This window comes from Gallus gallus, chromosome 4, assembly GCF_016699485.2.
Source record: "Gallus gallus isolate bGalGal1 chromosome 4, bGalGal1.mat.broiler.GRCg7b, whole genome shotgun sequence".
Taxonomy (NCBI): Eukaryota; Metazoa; Chordata; class Aves; order Galliformes; family Phasianidae; genus Gallus; species Gallus gallus.
The window spans coordinates 53,630,593-53,651,769 of NC_052535.1; the positions used below are offsets into that span (position 1 = coordinate 53,630,593).

General features: G+C 40.9%; 1 protein-coding gene across 19 annotated transcripts in view; it reads left to right on the forward strand.

Annotated features, from left to right (window-relative positions):
- The window catches only part of TNIP3 (TNFAIP3 interacting protein 3), a 78,717-nt gene that overhangs the window by 21,009 nt on the left and 36,531 nt on the right, over nt 1-21,177 (forward strand). For 12 of the 19 annotated variants that reach the window (XR_005859316.2, XR_005859315.2, XM_046940406.1 and 9 more), the window contains exons 2-3: nt 11,368-11,453; nt 20,224-20,359. Coding sequence is in view for 17 of the 19 variants with exons in the window: in XM_046940406.1 (XP_046796362.1) it covers nt 11,368-11,453; nt 20,224-20,359 (222 nt within the window). In the remaining 2 variants the exon portion in view is untranslated. Of the gene's footprint in view, nt 1-2,870; nt 2,944-11,367; nt 11,454-20,223; nt 20,360-21,177 lie in introns of those variants that run through there. The other 7 variants (XM_046940407.1, XM_040699497.2, XM_046940414.1 and 4 more) reach the window with 3 other exon arrangements.

Consider the following 21,177-nt stretch of genomic DNA (forward strand, 5'->3'; position numbering starts at 1 on the left):
TTAATTTTTCTCTAACTCATTTCCTTATTTTTCCCTTATGGAAAAACCCTATACAAACAATTCTTCAGTGAGCAATAAAACGATTTGAATGGCAGTCATCCAATCTGGTCTTTCTATTGATAAGTGCCTTGGATATGCATGAGAAGCAATGAAATTTTTATTATTCAGACATGTTATGGTGTAGCCAAAGGGGTTTTCCTCTTCTGAATAGGGGGAGTGGGGAGGTCAGGTGAAAAGATGCATGTGTGACTTCTGGTGTACCCCTACAAATTTCCACTGGAGGCTAAGAAAAAGGATTCCCCCCCTTCAATTTTTTTCCATTGACTACGTCTATCTACCTCCACAGCACTTTTTGTTGTGCCTGCCTTGCTGTGATGAAAATGACATTACATTAATGTCTCTAACGTTTACAAGGGTTCAAAATGAAACAGTATGATTGTTTGAGTCAAGGTGGCTGGCAAACTGGAAGAGCGTGGGCAGCCTGATCTAATGGTTGGCAACCCTGCCCACAGCAGAGGGGATAGAACCAGATGATCATCAAGGTCCCTTCCAACCCAAGCCATTCTATGTTTTCCCTACCAATTCTTAGGAAGCATCAATGATACTGTTCCCTATTAGTGTTTTCAAGTAAGTAGCTGGTCCTGCAGTGAGCAGAGCAATGCACCCCTACCTGTGCCTGCTTCGGGCTTAGTTGTTAAAGGGCTCTGCGAACAGCCCAGTACTACAGTGAATGTGTGTGATTCAGAATGACTTAGAGGTGTATGTAACCGTTTTACCTTTTGTTTGGGGGAATGCTTCACAGAACATATATACTTATGCATTTTGTTTGCTACTCATGGGATGTCGTGCAGCCTTTCAGGTAAGAAGGCACCTGATCTTAAAGGCTTAGCAATCCTGGCGTTGCCTGGTCCTGGATTAGGAGAAATCTTATTATTCCTGGCCTCCTTGGCAGAAATCACAGTGGTGTTGAACAGGTGATGGATATTAAACTCAGGAACAGCACACATGGAAAGATTTAATTTAGCTCCATCATTGTTGCTGAGCTGACAGATGACAACAACATAACAACAAGCTGCTGAACTGTTTCCAGTCCCAAAGAAATTAAGCTTGTTGGTGAGTCCAAATTCAAAAGCTGTGCTTTAGTGCAGTGAAAGCCAAAAATATAGAAGGCTATATTCACTGCACTCCTTGTGAATGTGTTACAGGGGAAGAAGTGACGTTATTCCCTTGTTACTTGTCTGTCCAGTGGAAAAAGTATTTCTTCTCAGATGCACATCTCTTGGCTTCAGTTTCTTTTGCTGCTTGGAACGATTTGAGTAGATGGCATTTGTCTCCCAAGATGGTGCTCTAACTGTTTGCTACTGAGCTGGTAGATTGCTAACAGTTTCTCCTGTCGAGGAAGTTCTGCTTTTTATAAGCACTTAGATAGGACTAAACTAGAGATCAGAACTAGAGATCGCAAGTTGTCTGATGTAGAGCTGAATGATTAGGACAGAGTTCTGAAAAGGAGATGATATTTGTGCCTTTTATTCATTTTAATCAGGCAGACAGTAATTCTGAACCCTACAGGTAATAGTTCAAACCATCAAGCTGAAGTCATAAATGTTTTCTTTAACAAAGAGATAGTAAATACTTAATATGCACTGGAAGACTATTATTGCAAAAGACTAGAGAAAACACCGTACAAATCCAGCAGTTGAAATGCTTGTCCTGAAGGCGCAAGCGCAGTTAAACTCCCTTTAGGCAGGAGAAAGATTTGAGCCTTGGTCTCTCACATCCTGACTCTGGCTTGTTGCCTTCTGTGCTATTACTGCAAGTGTTTCCATAATAGTTTTGTTTAAACAAAACCACAGTGAATTGGATGTGAATTTGTAGATGATTACTGTGTGAGTGCATGTGAGAGGTAGAGGCTAAAATGGTGTGACAAAAAAAGATCTACCCTGCTCTACTGAGCAGCTGTAATATTTCTGCTAGGAGCATGAAAATGTTTCCAGGGCACCTGAATCACTGGTATTTCCAGTACAGAAGACAACAGGAGCTTCATAAACATGTTTGAACTGCTTCTCCCCCTAGGTGGAAAGCTGCACAGCTTTTGTTGTTATCAAAACCGAAACCAATGCAATAGTCAGGCTGAAAGATCTCAATGTGCCTAGAAATGAGATTCGTAGTAAGTAACAGAATGACAGCGTTAACTTTTATCGACTGTGAAACTTGATTAATGAGCTGTGCAGTGAACTGTAGCCTGACATGAGCAGCGTATCCTGAAACTGCTGCATCACTTCTCGTCTGGGTGGAGGGAAAGATGTTTCTGCAGACTCCTCCTCTTTACGCCCTCTTCCTCAAAGAGAAAATCTGAAGCGATAACGTGGTATTTATTGCCTGGGTAGAGCACTGAAAGTCACTTCTGATGAGGGGACTTCGGCTGGTTGGGCTGAGTGCTATTTCTGTAGGGAAACCTTTAGAATAAATTCTAATTAAAAAGCATTCCTAGAAATGGTTCCCTGACCTATCTACTCCTTACAGTAAATTATTCTACTTCTAGATTAAAACTTGTGTTTTGTACCCTTTGAATTGATACAACTTTTCCACCATGCTCGACCACCACTTTTCCCACCACGCGCCTCTTGCTGGTGAGTGGGCGTGCCATTGTGTCACTGTTCCATGGTCATCAGAAGAGTGAGAGGGAATCCTCTGTGGTCTCTGATAAGCAGAGCTTTCAAGTAGATCTGTGTGGGCTGTGTTTATTTGTGAGAGATGAGTGTGTCCTCAACGTTAGAATGACTTTAAGAAAGGGGTTTCCCTAAGCCTGGTGTGTAGGTTAAACCTTGAGATAGGTATATATTTGCCTCCAAGCCACTTAGTTGTTATTTGATTCAGAGAGCCTTGATTAAGACAAGCACATACCAGCCCAGCAGCACGGAGATGAACACCTTACCTAAAATGGTGAGTAACTGCTGCATTTGAAGCTGGCATCGCTAGGTCTCTGCCTAGCCTCAGGGTGATGTCTTGTACCTCTTTGCCCTTTTCATTTGCCAAAAAGATCTCAAATCCCAAACCTGATGTTTTAATAGCTTTTTTTTCTTTTCTCAATTAATTCTTAATTTATAATTATTGTGTATAAATCATGTTATTTATACACATTTATACTCTGTTATAGCAGAGCTTTTACACTTTTCCTGCACAAAGGTGAACAATGGAAGGTAAAGTATTATTTCCAGGTAGAGGGTTAGGGCTATGTCAAACATTTAATTTAAGTAACTCTAATGATACAAACATTCAGTGCATGTCTGTTAGGCTGCACCTGTACTTCATTGGGTAGTGTTTCTGCTGAAACCTTTGCAAGTTTTACAAGTTCTGTAGACCATGGCATGTTCCCTGCACTACTGAGACTGATGAGCAGGCAGAGCATTCCTGTGGTTGGATTTGTGGCTAAGATACAGGAGAGCCTTTTCCATATTTCCTATTGTTTTTTCTAGCCCCTGTAGCCTTTGAGAGTGGTCCAGAGCTCTGGCTTTGAAGCGCTGCAGAAAAGGGAATGTTTGTATCCACATAGCTAGAAATTTCAACAGGTAAATTTTAGGTTAACAGTCATAAGCAGGATGAACTATGAGATGAGGTTTGTATAGAGAGAGAAGAATACAAATGTTTTTTTTTAACTACTTATCTGACAAAAGGCAAAGCTGCAGTACTTCTACCTGCTGCAGTGAGAATTAACCCTTCTGTTTTCGGAGCCGGTGATGCTCGCTCCCAGAGGACCTGCACACTCCTTGCAGTGGGGCAGCTGTAGGAACCTCCCTGCTCTTGTTCCCCAGTCTCAAAATAAAGTAGAAGTTGTAGATACACCCATGATAACCAGAAGATGCTCACAGAACCCCACTAAGATACCTGGGGAAATAGAATTTCTTAAAATCTGCCCTAGACTTGCTGCTGGATCCCAAGTATGCCAAGATCTACTACCAGCAGAGTCCTAATTTCTAGCAGCAACAGCATCAAATTTTCAGGAGGGTGGGTACACTGAGTGTATGCAAGGCAACATGAGTTTCATGGGTCTCTGAGTTGCTCAGCACTGGTGCTCCTGCCAGCTAAGAAACACCAAGCTTTTTTGGGCAACTGTTTTTTCAGATTGCTCCTACCTTACTATGTACTCCTCTCCTTTCTCGTTATTTTGTCCTGATATTTTGAAGCTTACTTGGAAAATATAAAATGTAAATATATTGGAGCTAAACTCCTAATCTACACCAGATTTTTACCTTCTCAACATTAAACTTCTGCTTCGGCAGCTGCACAGGCTTTCTGTGGGTAGGTCTGCCTCTATCTTGAATGCTTTTCTCATAAACTCCTTCCCAGCCACGTGGGCCCTGCCCTTGAAGTGATCTTTCTGTTAATATGGCAAGTTACCTATTTGTACTCCAGAGTACAATTTCCAAAGTCATTGGGCTTAATAGATGTTAAATATTTTTCTTCTTGGCATGAATTGCACGAGAAAGTTCCGTTGTTTCTTACTCCTTTCTTAACGTTAGTTGCACTGTAATGAGATCTCCACTGGAAATTCTTTGGGAGAAAAACAAAACCATTTCCATAAAATATGTATTTAATTTTGCTTTTATCTTGCAACGTGTTTCCTTTCTACCTCTGTATGCTTTGTAATGACTGCTGTCTCTACTTTGGTGATTAGTATTCACAAAAAATATATTTTTTTTCACTGCATTGTTTAAACTGACATTTAACAAACAGTAGTTCTGCCCAATCCTGCCCAACCGCAAGTAAATTGTCATGCTAATTGAATTTAGATAGAGATACTGAGAACAATTGGAAAGCCTTCACAAAGTGCTCTTGCAAGAAGGATGCTTAGTTTATAAATGTTCATCCAGAGAACTGTCTGTTTGGCAGATTTGTTTGACTTATCTGTGATTTCTTGATAAACAACTTTGAAACAAATCAAATATATTTAGTGTTGAAGACTTTATTTTATTTCAACAACATATTTTGTACTTTTTGGAACGAAATCATATTCTGTGGGTAGATCTGCCTCAGTAAGTATCTTTGAAGTATCATTGACAGCCACCAACTCTGTTGTGCAATGGCAGGCTTCAGTCAAGCTTACTATTTTCCAGAAATTATCTCTTCTAACAGTATTAAAAATAAGGAGTGGTGTCTGAGAATCAGTGACAGGTTGCATATGAGTATCAAAGAGTCTTCAATAAATGAAAGTTAAATTTTATTTTGAAACACAGAAAACTGTTGCAATTTTCTTTGTGACATTTTGGGTTGCAGCTTTCATACGTCTTCTATCACTTTCCAAGCGTGTTGTAAAGCTCTCCAAATCCAAAAAAGCCTCCCACCCCTCCATCAACCTCCCCAACTTTATGATAATACAAGTTAGTCTTTTTTCTTTTTCCCTTTTTCTTTTTCCCTTTTTTCTTTTTCCCTTTTTTCTTTTTCCCTTTTTTCTTTTTCCCTTTTTTCTTTTTCCCTTTTTTCTTTTTCCCTTTTTTCTTTTTCCCTTTTTTCTTTTTCCCTTTTTTCTTTTTCCCTTTTTCTTTTCTTTTTTTCCTTTATGGCTTCCAATGAGGGAAGGGAAACAGAGGATGACTTTGCAGAAATTTAAGAAAGTTCTGAGGTCATTTTGAGGCATATTGTATATGGCTAGGGTAGACTGATGATTTTTGACTTCCAGTGGTCGCTTCTAAAGTGGCTCTTGCACATTAGAAGCGTAGTCATAATATTTTTTGCATCTTTTGAAGCCTTGCAAATTATATTCTGTGCTTTAGATTCACCTGTGCAGATGCACACACTCTGGGCATGACACAGTCTGGTTCTGGTAGTGTTTGTGCCATTGATTTCTGCTTGGTGTAGTTTATGTTCACCTGGGAATGCTTTTCTCACCTTGAAGACCTTGAGAAACTACATCTAAATCTGAAGATGTTTAGAAATAGTAAAATGGACCAGTTTTCAAACAAGTATAAACACGTCTAACTGTTTTTCTTTCTCTTTTAATGTACTTTAAAAGTGACACGTTGATATATTTTTATTATTATTTTGATTCATTTATTTATTTATTTTGGCCAAGTCACACACTTAAAAACAGCAATCTGTACTCACCACTTCAACTCATTTGTGTGTATGTCAGTGGAAACATTTTCAGACCTCCTGTTGTGGAAAGCCAGCTCTCGTAAGACCGAAGAACTGAATAGCAAATACTGCCTATCAGTGCAAAGTCATCATCCTATATTATATACGAGAAAGCAAATGCAGAGATTATGCTGTGTGTTTTATTTCCTGGATAAATGCCAAACAGCTTACAGTGCAGAGCTTCTCCAGAGTCACATCGACTTGATGCTGAAATCCAGACATTTATTTCTGGATAGAAATAGGGCAGTCAGCTTTTAATTGCCTCATTCCTCAATCGGGTCCACTGCAATGGCCTTCTGTTGTTTGGGGCTTTAATCTATCTTTCTGCTGTTTGGGGTTTTACTTTGTTTTGCTTATTGAATCACTTGTGATGATTTCAGGAAATGTGAATAGGCTACTTACTAAGTTCTGGCTATCATGGATTCATGGGATGGCGCCTACAGGGTATTTTGCATATTTAGCAGTCTTATGCTGTGCTACCTAACCCAGAATAACTGCATTTAATGGTGAGATCACATGTATCTATTAAGTATTAAATTTTCCTGCATCCTGTAGTGCAGGTAGCAGCTTCATTGTATTGGAATCAAGTTGGGCAAGACAGAGCTGAGGAACCTAGCAACTTGTCATTTTTGACACAAAGCATTAGATTTCTTTTTTCTTTTTTTTTTTTTTTTTGTTAGAAACTGCTGAATGTTGAATTTTCAGTACTTTACAAGGGAAGAGGAAAGAGGACTGGGAGATGTTGGGGTTTTTTATGCTGCGCTTGTGTGGCTGAAGCTGCATTTTCAGAAAGGAACAGTGGATACAGAAACAGGAAGATGTAGTCTGGTTCAAGGATGGCTGCACTGAACTTTAGTGATGTTTTCAAGTATTAAACCTGGAGCAATCTAGGGAGGAAGACACTGCAGAAATATTATTTCATATTTGGCTTCTTCAGAGCTACAGGGCAAACAAACAAACTTGAAGGCTTTATTCCTGTTTTAGATTAGTTTCAATTTGGATGTCTTTCATGAAATGTTGTTGGATCTTTTTATTTCCTCTAGTTGCTCTACCATTTTGATCACGTTTACAGTAATCCTTTTCTTTCCCCCCACTCCTCCCACACAGCAGCCATGCACTGATAATGTGTAACCTGCCAGCTTGTTTATTTGTGGGCTTGTTTGTGATTACATATGTTCCATTTTGTTTTGGAGCTATTTTGCAATCTGGGTATTACTAAAGGTGGTGATTTTGCTTGGTCTTTCTGTGACAGCTAGCCCTAGGTCTTCTGCAGTACAAGAAGTATAAATCAGTGAGAAGGTAGCATATCCATGGGTTGTTCCCCATGTGTAATTTGCTAGTGTGTGCTTCTGTTTGTTTTTTTGTCTGTGTGTTTTCTGCTCCCTGAATTGTGACAATGCCAGTTTATGGTGGTGTTTTCTATAACTGAATCGCTGAGCCAATCCAGACAAGGTATGCAGAGGGAACACAAAATCCCATTCCCTTCTCTGCCTCCTTTCGGCCAGTTCATTTCTGGGAGCCGTTTTGCACTGTGTCCCCACAAAATGCTGCTTTGGCACAACAGAAGAGCAAGTGAATTACAGCATGTGTTTGGGGAAAATGAGGAAAGATTCAGGAAAATGGCATGCTCTTAAGATAGTGGTAGGCTTGGAAAGCAAAAGAGAATGTGGCAGGAGGTGAAGCAAGAGCAGTGCAGATATAACAGCTACAATACAGATGGTTGTGAAATGTATTTTAATTAATATTTTGAAACTCTAGCTTGGTAAGTGCCTGGGTGGCCGCTATTGTTTAATAATTAATATTTTATAAGAATTAGTGAGTCTTGTCCCTCTTTGGGGAGGTTTTTCTCTCCAATTGCATTTTACACATGGAAATCTTCCTTGTTAATCCACATTAGTACTCCAAACAAAAAAGTCTCTTATGGCCTGTCCAGGTGTATTAAGGAAGTACTCAGGGCTTAAATTATTATTGGAGGGCTGATAAACTTTTGTATGCTTTTTACTAAACATTTTCAATTACTGCTGGAACACAAATGCATGAGAAAAACAGATCCTCTTTTTCTTCAGTGTTCCCATTTTTTTACAGCCTTGACAGAAAGCAGAAAATTTATGTAATTCCGAGCAATCCTTTCCATGACAATTAAAACCCCCTATTTTCTACAGAGCCTTAATTCTTTGAAGTAGCTAAATTTTTATCCAACTCAGCTTCTATTTGTCTGATCTAATAAAAGCCTCACAGCATTAAATTTTATGGTATCATTTTAAAAGCTTTTAGCTCCTTTTACAACAAAAATGTGCATGTTTTGTGCCATTGTCCAGATGTGTCTTGCTCAGATATGTCACTGTAGATTTAGATGTAGGACAATTAGTGCTGCCAACACAGGTTGGACTCATTTTGTCATGAAGAACCAAAAATGATTTTAAAAAATAAAAATTAAAAGCCATTCAGAACTGACACACTGACATTACTGACAGAACTGATATTACCAAAAAGCCGTGAGAAATGAAAGGCAAAGACATTACCCCGCATCAACGCAGACATCCATTTCTTTGGAGGTCAAGGGAGACAGATCAAAGCAGGTGGCCATGCTGCAGTGTTGTTTGGTTGGCAGCAGCCTGGCCGTGATCTGCAGTGTGGATCACGCTGCTCTTAGCCACATCGAACTGTCTTCTGCTTTTACCCAAAAGCCTGCGCTGCTTAGATGAACAGGTTTGTCACTGCAAAAAGTCATGCAACAATTTTTTCTTCATTCCCCCTGCTCACAGCCCCAAACATTCTTTACTTCCTGCTGCACACATTTTACCAACATTGGTCAGTAAATTCTAACTTTTATCCCTTTAACGTGGAACATTTCTTTAGTATGTGGGCTGTCCTACTATGTCGAACTTGGCATGTGAATCTGAGACTTGAAATATGTAATCCTATAGAATGAATGAGAGAAGGAATGGTGGTTTGAATTATGGCGCTGGGTTTTTTTTTGCTTTTTATTTATTTATTTTTGTGTGTGTGTGTGCGCACGTGCATGATCATTTTATTTTTTGTTGGGACTGTTTACTCTAGGTCAACATTTTTTCAAAATCGGTATCTTGTTAAACACCTAAATTCCAAGTATAATAATGACAGATTTGCAGGGGTTGGAAGGGACCTCTGGTGATAATAGATTCCAAATCCCTCCTAAAGCAATTTGCTGTATCAGGTCATGCAGGTAGGTGTTCAGGTGAGTCTGGACTATCTCCAAAGGAGGCTCCACAGCCACTCTGGGCAGTCTGTTCTAGGGCCCTGACATTCCCACAACAACAAAGCCCTTCCTTGTGTTAGCATGGAACTTGCTGTGCTCCAGTTTGTGTCCACTGTCTCTTGTTCTGTTGTTGCTCACCACCAAAAGGGCCTGCCCTTATCCAATGCCACCCACAATTTAGATATTTATAAACAGTTATGAGATCCCCTCTCAGCCTTATCTTCTCCAGGCTGAACAGTCCGGGTCTCTCAGCCTTTCCTCCAGGCCCCTCATCGTCTCTGTGGTCAACCACTGAACTTTCTAGGAGATCCCTGTCTTTCTTGAGCTGGGGAGGCCAGGAACTGAACGCAGTACTCCAGATATGGCCTCACTAGGACAGAGGAAAGGGGGAGGAGCACTGGCAATGTCCTTTTTAACATGTCCTAGAATGCCATTTTCCTTTTTGGCCATAAGGGCACGCTCCTGTGCGTCAACTTCCTGTCCATATCCTAAAGTAAGGCTGTGCTCTTACTAGTACTAAGTGTTTGCAGCTCCCACTGAAATCAAGTAAATGCAGTTTTCCATACATCAACATGTTTTTGTTATGATTAAACAGACACTCATAAAACTCAGACAAGCTGGAATCAAGTTTTACGTGAAAATGAATAGGTGTTTTTTCTTAATAGGATTCTTGCAACTAGTGATTATAGTATGTATTTAAAATGTGTGAAATGCCTGATGGAATGGGGAATCTGGAGAGGGGAGGGGTGCCAAACATGATCCTCTCCTGGCAAGCTTGTATTATACATTTTTGCTCTGCACATAGGTAAAGCACCATGGTTTCTATAAAAAAGTTCAGCTGTGCTTCCACATTAAGCTGATGTTACCAGTAAAATAAGTGACTTGTAATTGGTCATAAATGTTGGGTTTCACTCTTGATGACTCCCACTTTTTTCCATTGCTATTCTTACAGTAGGTATTATGAAATCTTTTAGGTCAAGATAAAATCTAAACCCCCAGTCTTCCAATTACAACTGCAATAATGCTATTCTTCTGTCACTTTCTCCTAAAGAAAAGAATAGGACTTGTGGGCTCCTTTGCTGGTGAAATAGACGTGTCCCACATACCATGAAGACATGTACCCTGGCAGCCAGCAGTACAGGCAGTGGAATGACTTACAGGGATGAGGTTGCATGACTTGGTCTCTGTACGATTTGTTCTCTCATTTGTAAGAGAGGTGACTGTACTTCATAACACAGAGTTCTTTTGGTTTTTTTTCATTTCAGAGTTAGTTTGGTGTTCACATCTGAAAGAATAATTTGTATGTGGACTACTTACTATTACTCCAACATATGTCCTTTTCTCTGAGAACAGTGTTTTTGTTTCTCATTGGAAATGCAGTGCTAGACAGTAGCTAACCCTGACTAGAGGGAAGACTGTGGAAGCTTGTATAGTTTGTGAGCAATGCACTTGTGCACACTAACTTAAACAAGGCTCCTCCTCTTTTCTCTCCAGGTTATTTATATCAGGCCCCTACTAATCCTCTTAAGCTTGAGAGTAGCAGTTTTCTTTATGCTTCCATGAAGCATGTCTATTTTCTAGTTAATCTGAGGATATACATGAACTCCAAGAATTTAAAACAATTTATTTCTTTTAGGATGAATACTAATAATCACAAAAATACCTTTCACAACATTTCCAGTATTTGTGTGAGTACTGGTAGCTTTGCTTCTAGGAGAGATGCCTGCTACCACAGTGGAGAACGCTGTTGCTTTTGCCCTTACAAAACTCTTCCTGTTAGAGTGGTGGATTTAAGAGATTATGATGGTGAACTAGGAGAAAGTGGATTCCTGGCCTACATTGCAGCTCTTTATGGGATGGGAAGAGAAAACAGGAATGCAGACAATGCATGGTTATCTCTTCTTGTGATAGTGCAATTATTATTTTTTTTTCTGAGATTATTAATCTATTTATTTCCACTCTGAATGCATTTTTTTTCCTCTCCCTATTTCTAATAGATTCACTGTGAAAACTTCAAAAGGAAGAATAAAGAGGCAGAGGATCTTCTAGAACTGTGTTCCCACCAGCATGCTGAGATGGAAAGGTATGACCAGTCTCATATCCTTATTTTTCTTGTGGAGAAACTTCTCCTTTTATTTTATTTTTACTTTTATTTTTATTTTTTGTCATTTGTATTATGTTACTAGAACTGCATAATCAAGCTTTTCCTGCATTTGTCAGTCAATTTTTCTGTCAGACACTCAGCCTAATGCAATTACTTTTTTCCCACTTTAATCTGTCCAGTAGAGGTCTGTATCAGTTCTGGTTAAACAAGTTAAACATGGGCATATTATGTACTGAGAAGAGAAGAATCATAAAATAGTGTAGGTTGGAAAGCACTTGGATGTTATCTGGACCAGTGGGGTTAGTTGGATCAGATGGCTTTGAGCCTATCTAGGCAAGTTTTTAATATTTCTGACTACAGAGATTTCATAGCTTCTTGGATCTGCTTGCTTCTTTGTGAAGTAAAGCTAGTTCTACTGATAATGGCAGGAAAGGAGGTTGTATGGTAGGATGGAGAGATACTTCATTCAGATAAAGAGGTCACAGTATGGTTAAGAGTCTTCAGTGAGGCTGTGATGATGACAACCCATTTCTAAGATTCAGTGAGTCATGAGGAGATTAAAGAAAACAAATAGTGCTAAGAATTTAAATGATTAGTTGTACCCAGTAAGGTGAGCTCTGACAGTAATAATGGTAATAAATCTTCCAGGTAGTTGAGGATAGTTAATACCTTTTAAAGCTACCTTTTAATTGTTATGTGCAGATGTAAGAGAGGAAAAAAAACAAAATGAAAGGAAAGCGTAGATGTTTTTGTAACGTTTAGGAAATACATAGTACTGTATCCATCTTTTTTTTTTTTTTTTTTTTTTTTTTCTGGAAAGGAACTTTTTTTTCCTTCAAGTTAGTTTGTGAAATTGGGATTTCCCATTTGCCAAAGACACTGTGTGCTACTGCTAATGTAGTTTGACTCTAATCCATCTCTGACGGCAGGGAGGTGTCAGAATCCTTTCAGGCAATGGCATCCCTGGTGAAAGCAGATGCCAGGTGCTGGCAGTTCAAGCACTGGATCTGTGACACAGACAGCTGTGTAGTGAGTTTCCTCTGTGTTTCATTTGGCTGCCTGACAGATGCCATAGGCAAGAAGTTGACTTGACTCAACAGAGCTGATTATCCTCTTCAGCTACTGTAAGTTAAATTTCCTGGCTGGATTTCCAAGTGGTGTTCTGTTTATTCTGCTTGCACTGTTAGTAGACAATGGAAAATATGTAAGGTCTATGGGGGAAAAACTGACCCAAAAGAATTTGGGGCTTACTTTGCTCCGAAGGTGCCCTGATCAGTGAGGTTTTGGTGACGCATCTACATCCTCCCAAGGGTGAGGTAGGAGGCAGTGCATAGGTCTTGTTTGGTTTGTAGTGATGCCTGATTGAGGAAGAGAGAGAACAGAGGTGTAAAACACCAGATAAAAACATCAGCCATATAATTGCACCAGGATGACAGCTTTCCAGGGAAATGAGTGCCTGTAAGGCCCGAATGGACACCTGGTGCTTATGGTGTGCTGTGGAGCAAGCAGGCAGTGCAGAAAGTGCTACTGGAGGGTAACTGTGTCAAGACGGTGCCTACTGAGGCCTGAGTGTACCCTAACAGGTGTTCCAGCTTTTCCGGCTGTTGGTCTTCGTAGAGAGCACTGGAAACATTAATTTTTGCTCTGCTGTAGATTTGTTTCCCTTTTTGTTGTTGACTTTTAGTTTTCGGCTCTTTCAACACTTTCCCACCATTTCCCACCAGTTTTCTGCAGGTGTGCCTTTCAGCGGAGTACAGAGTTGATCTGCTCAGAAAGAACACGCTTGGCTGAGCTTTCCGCTTTGGGTGATTTTCAGGGAAAAACTTCAATTCCCTTTAAATTCCCCTTACCCCCCCCAGTGTCCACACACAGCTGCATGAGCCCTGCAAGGGGAGCCTGGGTGACAGTGCTCTACGTGCTGCTTCTCCTGGGAGATGGTCTTCTGTCACTCACTGGAAGCTTGTTTGAAGCCTGACAAAGTTAGTGAAACTCATTCCATGACTTTCCAGGGGTTTGAAATTCTCCCAAATTCTGTTCATCGTGAAGACCTTGAATTATGGTTTTGGCAGTGTAATTAAGCAGAAGATCCTAGTGGAAGGGGGATGATGTAACCAGCTTAGCTGTTGTCTTCTCACATGTCCCATACTTGTTGAAGGGAACAGACAAACACTGGAAAACACGGAGTGCCTACGTATCGGTAGCTTTGCTTCTCCCTTCAGTGAGGCAGGACAGATTATGTGAGCAGCTTCAGTTAATCACTGGACCCTTTTTTTTTTTTTTTTGGCTTCTTTTCAGAGAAACCAGATGTGTTTCCATTAAGAACTTGCACCTCTTTTGTTGTTGCGATTTGTGTAATTCTTAAAATTAAGCAAAACTATTAAAGAATAATTGTTTCTGTTCACATTTACGGCACAGCTTCTCCAGATGTGGCATTTGACAGCCAAACAGCTGCTGGCTATTAAATGTTCCTTAAAAGCTCCATTCCTTTGTCGTAAAGGGAACAGAAGTGTAGGGACGTTTATGGGGTGACAGGCAGATGTTTTGGCTGAATCGCATTTGAGCGAAAGTTTAAGCGGTTTCTCTGCTGTAGTCTCAGTATACACACTCGTCATAATCCATATCATACACCTTGCCTTGTGGAGCTCTCTCCTTGGGAGTGGAGCAAGATTAGGCATAATCTCGTACTTAGCTCCCAAGTACCAGTGCCAGCCCCTTTTTCCCAGCATCTGGGACCTCTCACTCTAAAGACAGTGCAGTTCTGTGAGGTGGAGCTCAGCTGCTGCTGGTGCCGGCCTTTCCAGCTATGCTTTTGAAATACCAGATGAATTTTGTTGTTCCTTTTCTTTCCCTCTTTCTTGTTTATTTATGTCCTCACAGTCAACAAAGGCAGGTGTTCTTTCTGTGCGCTTGCACTGGTGCAGAATGCTTTATGTCTAATAAATGGTCTCTTACGGCGGTGTGTGAGAGGAGAAATGTAGAATGAGTGCAGTTCCATTTCAAGAGATAGGGCTCAGATTCCCAGCCCTAAGCTCCAAGTGGAGATCTGCTTTCTGGGTGTTGAGTACCGGAATAGCACCGCTGATACTTAGGGAGCTGCACTACATTGTAACTATTGTTTATCAGCTCAGGAACCCATGGTTTGCTAATGACTTACTAAAGCTCTAAGAGTTCATGAGGTTATGAAAGAGAACAAAAAACAGCAATAATGAAAAACTCACCCAATTCTATAACAAAAGTCTTAGTGTTTTCTTGGCAAAAGATTTTTCTTCCCGTCATTTATTAGATTGGCAATTCTTTGTCATTTAGTCTTGAGTAAGATCTTAATATAAAAATCCTAAGATATGTACATAGAAAAAAGTCTAGGAATTATTATACAAAACTGAATTAAGAGAGCAAAAAACCTTTGAAATCACAGAACATAAGATAATAGCATAGCTCTAAGGATAAACTGTCATTGTAAAGAAGTATATGTCTCATTTTTATCCTTGTTTCAAATATTTCTAACCCACGCTAGATTAGAAATTCTGTAAGCAGGTCTTTTCCTACCCAAATTCTAAATGCATCTTCCTGAATGAAATTAAGTGCTGTATCATAAATAGGGGAAATATTAGCTGAAATGGTTTGCCTTGAAATTTGCTACAAATTTTAACTTATCGGAACCAGTTCATCCTTTGTAATTCAAATTCAGATGTTTACAACTTTCTAAGGATCAGCTCTCTAGGCTTGGTTGCAAGAATGGGATGTCTGAAATGCCCACCCAAGGGGATGTAGCATGTGCTTAACCTCTAGACTCTGGAATTCATTTCCTGTCAAAATATGGCTCTGTGCTGTTGGCGTCTGGCCGTAAATCCTGGCTTAAAACCTTTTCTCACAATTGCTTATGGTGTTTATTTTTGCTTTTGCCAATCACAGGAGAATGACCCCAGCACACCAGCCTATAAATTATTATTACAAAAAGTGATATTGTTAATTTAATGAAAGAATGAATAATCCTGGTCAAATAATTAAACAGTCAATTCAGAATTTTGCAACGTATTCCTCAAGACTCATTATATTTATGTCACCGTTTCCACATAGCCATTAGTAACTAATAATACTAATAATATTAGTATATAATAATACTGGAAAAGACAATAATAATGCCTTGTCTTTCCCAGTGAAAACCAGGGAGAGATGAGCTCACAAATGATATCGGTGGCAACACTGGGACTCTTCCCAGGATTCACGCCCAACTGTTTGAATACAAGTATGTATTTCTTAGCTATGAATCTATGCAATCTATTGCAAGATGGTTTGTGAAATGACCATAGAGCAGGCCATCAGGAGCTGGGCATGGCTGCTGCTCCATTAGAGAAATGGGAGTTAATGGGGAGTTGTGCTGCTTCTCTTGACCAGGAGAAGCTTGACTGTAAAGAAGTGCACTTGACTCTATTAGAAGCTGTTGATTTCCACACCTCGTGTTTCCTTTCTGATGCCATAATATTCCATCTTTAGCAGTAGTGTGGGGCCACAGCTTTGCTCTGACTCTGCTACATGCATCATTTAATAACCAGCACTTCATAGCATAACTCTTTGAGGACAGAATTGAATAGTTTATTTGATTGTATGGCTTTGATCTAGGTAGGAATTTTAGCTCCAGACATAGACAAAGCATGTGCTGCTTCAAGTGTTCATGACATGGAAATTATGAGTAAGGTTGTGCACTCTCCTTTTCCTGTAAGCTGCTAAAACCTACAGTGGGCCACCACCTGCCTTTGTTATATCTGTCAGTGCTGCTTCCATCTCAAATGTTCTAATTTTCCCAGCAAATGAAATTGAGCATGTAACTCACACTTTGCAAAGAGGAGTTACCATAATACCTTATTATTGTTGTCTTCTTTAACCATAACATGCCATGTAAGTGGGATAGGTTTTATATTTTTTATCTTCCTATTTTTATATTTCAGAAAGCTTTTATACCCAGAAGAGATATACTTTGTTCTCTACTACCACATTAAAATATTTCTTACATTCTCTGATGGGCTGCCCAGGGAAGTGATTGAGTCGCTGCCCCTGGAGATGTTCAAGAAACATTTAGTTGTGGTACTGAGGGACATGGTTTAGTAGAGAAATATTGGTGATAGGTAGACAGTTGGACTGAATGATCTTGGAGGTCTTTTCCAGCCTTGGTGATTCTATGATGACTGATTTTACACAACATGCATCTCTAAAATTTGAATTTTCTGTTCTGTTTTGTTTGTTTGTTCTTCTAGTGGATTGTCCATTTTCTCTCTTTACAAAAAACATCAGTAATGAAAAACAAAATACCCAGCCTTAGGAAATGTTGATAGTGATGCAAATTAATAAAGATGCTAATGGTGCACAAATACGTCCATAAACGTCACAATACCAATAGTAGCTCAGGAAGGAGTGCTTTCTGTGGCAGTTGTATGCTGTGTGCCCTCTGCTGCTCATCAAGGGAAGCTCATGTTATCATCCAGAGCTGCCTCGTGCTGTGGTAGCTTCTAATCATTGCTGTCTTGGAGACATTGCTGTATATTCAAGCACTCTAATCATCTGTGTGCTCTGCAAGTATGGTCTGTAAAATGCATCTACATCACAGATATAGTTAATTAACATTTTACATAATTCACGATAAATATACCCTTCCAAGTACTGAAGTGGCTAATATTCTTCTGAAATGTGCATCAACAGAGGGATAGTTTCTGGTCAAAACACCCTAGTTTAAAGGCTGAGAGGAGAAACAAGTGCACTGAGAAACCCAGCCAAAGAAACAGTTCTCTAACTTTCATGGTGATGTTGAACCATTTGCAGGGGTTTGAATCTTCTGTGCTTCCCAGTCTTTTTCACTGGCATTGCTGGATCTTAATCCTTCTCTTGCCTGGACTGTGCTAAGCCCAGGAAGGACAATGCAGAATGAGAAAGGGAACTGCAGGAGGTACCAGGAACAGCAGTCTTTTGGGCAAGTTGCAGGAAACAGAGCACAGCGATGAGCGCTTCCTGACTGAGAAGCACTTAAAGCCACCCCCCATCTTTACAGGGGATTTCCCAGCTTTATTCATGCTCTGATCTCAGGAGGCTGTGGTCAGACAGCTCTTCTCATAGCTGAGCAGCGGAGATGTGTGCAGCCTACTTCAGTGCGCGCTGCTGCCACGCTGCTCCTCTTCTGCTTTCTTCAGAGCTGCCCCTAGAAATTGCCCTTCTCCTTTGAGCAGTTGTTTTATTCTAAGCTGCTTTATTTCACTTGAAGAAACCCTGACTGCACTGACCCAGCCAGAGGAGTGGGTTGTGCCAGCAGCGAAGGATGGCCATTTGCTGCAGAGGGTTCTGAGATGTGAAAATTGATGTGCAACCCTGGGCAATGAGCAGAACAGTCTTTGTGAGACATATAGGCAGAAGGTTTTTTTTTTCTCAGCTCTGTAAGCAACAAAGAGGAAAACAGCTCTCACCTTCATTTGGTTGTCCAAGAACAGAATAAAAATGAAAGTTCTGAAAGCATTGGTCAGTGGTCTTAACAGCTATCCTTAATCCCTCAGTGCTGCTTGGTAACATTTCACTTCGCTGTACTTAACCTCTCCTCAACTCTTCCCACGTTTTTAGGGCTTCTGAGGGGGCTGCAGCAGCAATTTCTCCCCTGTTATGTAAATATTGTATAATGCATTGTCCCTAAAACTGCATCACGAGCGTTTGCTTCTGTGCCATAACTTCTCAGTTCTATCAAGCAACCTCAAGTGCGCCCAGTTCTCTGCCTGGCATATATCCAACCTGTTAGACAAAGCAAGTCTCATGTTAGGCCAGGCATGGGAATCCTAATGAGCTGAAGCTGCTGTTTTCCAGGGAGATGTGCTTAGAGGAAAGAGGGGTACTGATGGGGCAGAGCATCTGGGTGTTGTGTAGCTGCTTGAAAGTAAAGCCTCCAAAGAGAACTGTTGGTTGTGCCGCCACCCCAGAACTTACTGTCCGAGAAGCTTAGCAAACAGTTGCTTAAAAAGGAAAAAATTGCCACTTGCACTGCTATCTGGGATTTTGCAACTTTTTAGCAGTACAGATAAGGGCTAGTTTTCTTTCTCTATGTTCCTTGTTTTCCTCCTGTAGTTTTCTTCTTGATTTACAGGCGTTTGTGCTGACAAGGCTTTGTGGCTCCTTCCCGGTCCTGTGAGCACCCATAGCCCTGCTCATCTCCTCATACCAGAAGTGGAAGGGAAGCTAAGGAGCGCCAGGTTGTGTGCTGGCTCTGTGGAGCCAACCTCGCTCACAAAGCCAGCTCATGAGCCCATGTCGCCAGGGCTGGCTCTGCCACCCACGCAGCAGGGAGGCTTTGAAAACTGCTGCAGGCGTTTGGAACAGCTTATGAAAATGTGTGCCAAGAAAGCCCTTCTTTTGCTCATCATGACTTTAGGTGGCCATAATTCCCTTTCCAAGCAGTCTGACAAAATGCAGGACTCTTTTCTGTCAGGTACTCTCTTTCTTTGAACTCACTCTAGGTACCATACTGGTTTAATACAAACAACAAAGAAGTCAGTACAAGAAAATATCTTTCTGTATAAGAGAAAAGTCATGTGAAGTGTTCTAGTGAATGAGAACATTCCACGATTGAAATGAAATATTGTGGTTCTGTTGCCTGTGCAAAAGTCTAATTGCCTACGCTGTAAGTCTAGCTCTCAAATCACACCCAAATATCCTGACATTACACTTGTTTTTTTTTCTTCCTCCATGCTGTGGCTCCACAAAAGTAAGACGGTTTGAAGAGGTACGATTATAAAGAGGGGGGAAATCAACTTTATGCATGGGGAGATAGTGATAGGACAAGGGGAAATGGTTTTAAACTAAAGGAGGGGAGATTTAGGTTAGATACTGGGGGAAGTTTTTCCAAGAGAGGCTGGTGAGGTGCTGGCACAGGCTGCCAAGAGAGCTGTGGATGCCCCATCCCGGGAGGTGTTCAAGGTCAGGCAGGATGGAGCCCTGGGCAGCCTGAGCTGGTGGGGGGTGACCAGCCCATGGCTGAGGGTTGGAACTAGATGATCTTTGAGGTTCCTTCCAACCCAAGCCATTTTGTGATTACATATATTTAGAGTTGGTTTAAGCTGCTCAGGAAATGAAGACAAATATTTCCTGAAAGCTTGGCTTGGGTGTAGGTTTTTGGGGGTTTGCTTTTGATATGGCCAGGTCTGTTCTCTGAAAGTTGTGTTCCATCACTGCAGTGTATGAATGAATCAGCCTTAATTGCTAGCTGTCAGGACTTAAAACCTGTGTCCTTAGTAGAGACTGAAAGAGAACGGTTTTCCCACAGAACAAATATTTTAGCATCCAGAACAGATCTTTCTTTTTTTTTTCCTATTTTTTGCAAGTTGTTTTTAAAAGGAACTTATTTTGAAGGTTGGGGGAGTATGGGAGGGAGAGATGAAAGTGGCTCTTGGGTATTTATTATGAAGTATTACAAAAAACAAAGGGTGCAATGAAAAAAAAAAACACCTGAAGATTTTGTTTTGGAATTCAAATCCAATGTTAATTATTTTGAGAACACTTGTGCTATATTTTAACATTCTTGCAGCTGGAGGTGGGAGTGAGGGTGCATGGCGGCATTCAGACAGCACCCAGGAGGGGGGCTCACTTGGTTTTTCTATGCACAAGGTAATACAATTGGTCAAGAGTGCTGGCTTAACTATTTTGCATGAATTTTTGTCGCAAAGCACAGCACGCGTGAGGCTGCCTGAGTGCTCTTTAAGTCTTTCTGCAATTTCTTTTTAAGCAGGTGTGAAAGTAAAGAGCTTGATGTTGAAATAAGGAACCTGATAGAGAGGAGTGGCACTTCCAAGTCCCGTGAGGACCTTGAACCTATTGCCCAAGGGAGTGTGAACCACCAGAGGACTTCATGTTCCCCTAAGGTAAACACCGTCCACTTTCGCAATTGTTATCTGTGAGAGCAGAATGTCCCGGGCACGTTCCCCGCCTTGGTTATGCAGGAAACTGCTTGATTTCTGAGATGATACACTGAACACACTCTGTATTTCTTTTCTGTTACTACTACTTTGCACAATGAAGAAGTTAAAATGAGAAGATGCTTGTCATAATGTTTTAAAAGGTCAGCTATAGCCACTGGTTCTGTGAAGTGCCACCCCGTGCAGCCAGCTGTGCCTCTTTGGTATCGTGGATCCATGAGACCATGTGCACCCAAAGCACTGATATCCCTTTTGGTTGTTGTGTTTGGTAGCAAAGAGATGTGAGGAAGAGAGAGCTCTGGGAGGATCAAAGGCATTTAGATAAACGGGAAGAAATGCTGAAGAGGAGAAATGATGATTTAAACCTGCGTTTCTGTGATTTTATAAACAGAAACGTAAAGCCACCTGCCAGGGCGGTCTTTGCTGCCTGTGGTTGAAGCAGCAGTTAACAAACATGGCAAACATGTCCTAGGTTTCCTTCCCCTCCCCTTGAACAGCAAGCTGCTTTTACCACACGGGAGGAGAAGAAAAGGAAATCCCTGTTTTCTGCTGAGTGGGAAAGGAAGGAGAGAGAGGAGTAGAGGAGAGCAGTGCTGAAGGTATGAATGCCAGTGCTCTGCCGGGAGGGATGGCATGCTTACCCACCGGTGTGGCTGTGCCAGGAGGAATAAGAGATCTCTGAAGGCAGTGCCTCTCAGCATGATACAGGAAATGCACGAGGAGGTGAAGGAGGGATGACTCTTCTACGAAATACAGAATTACAC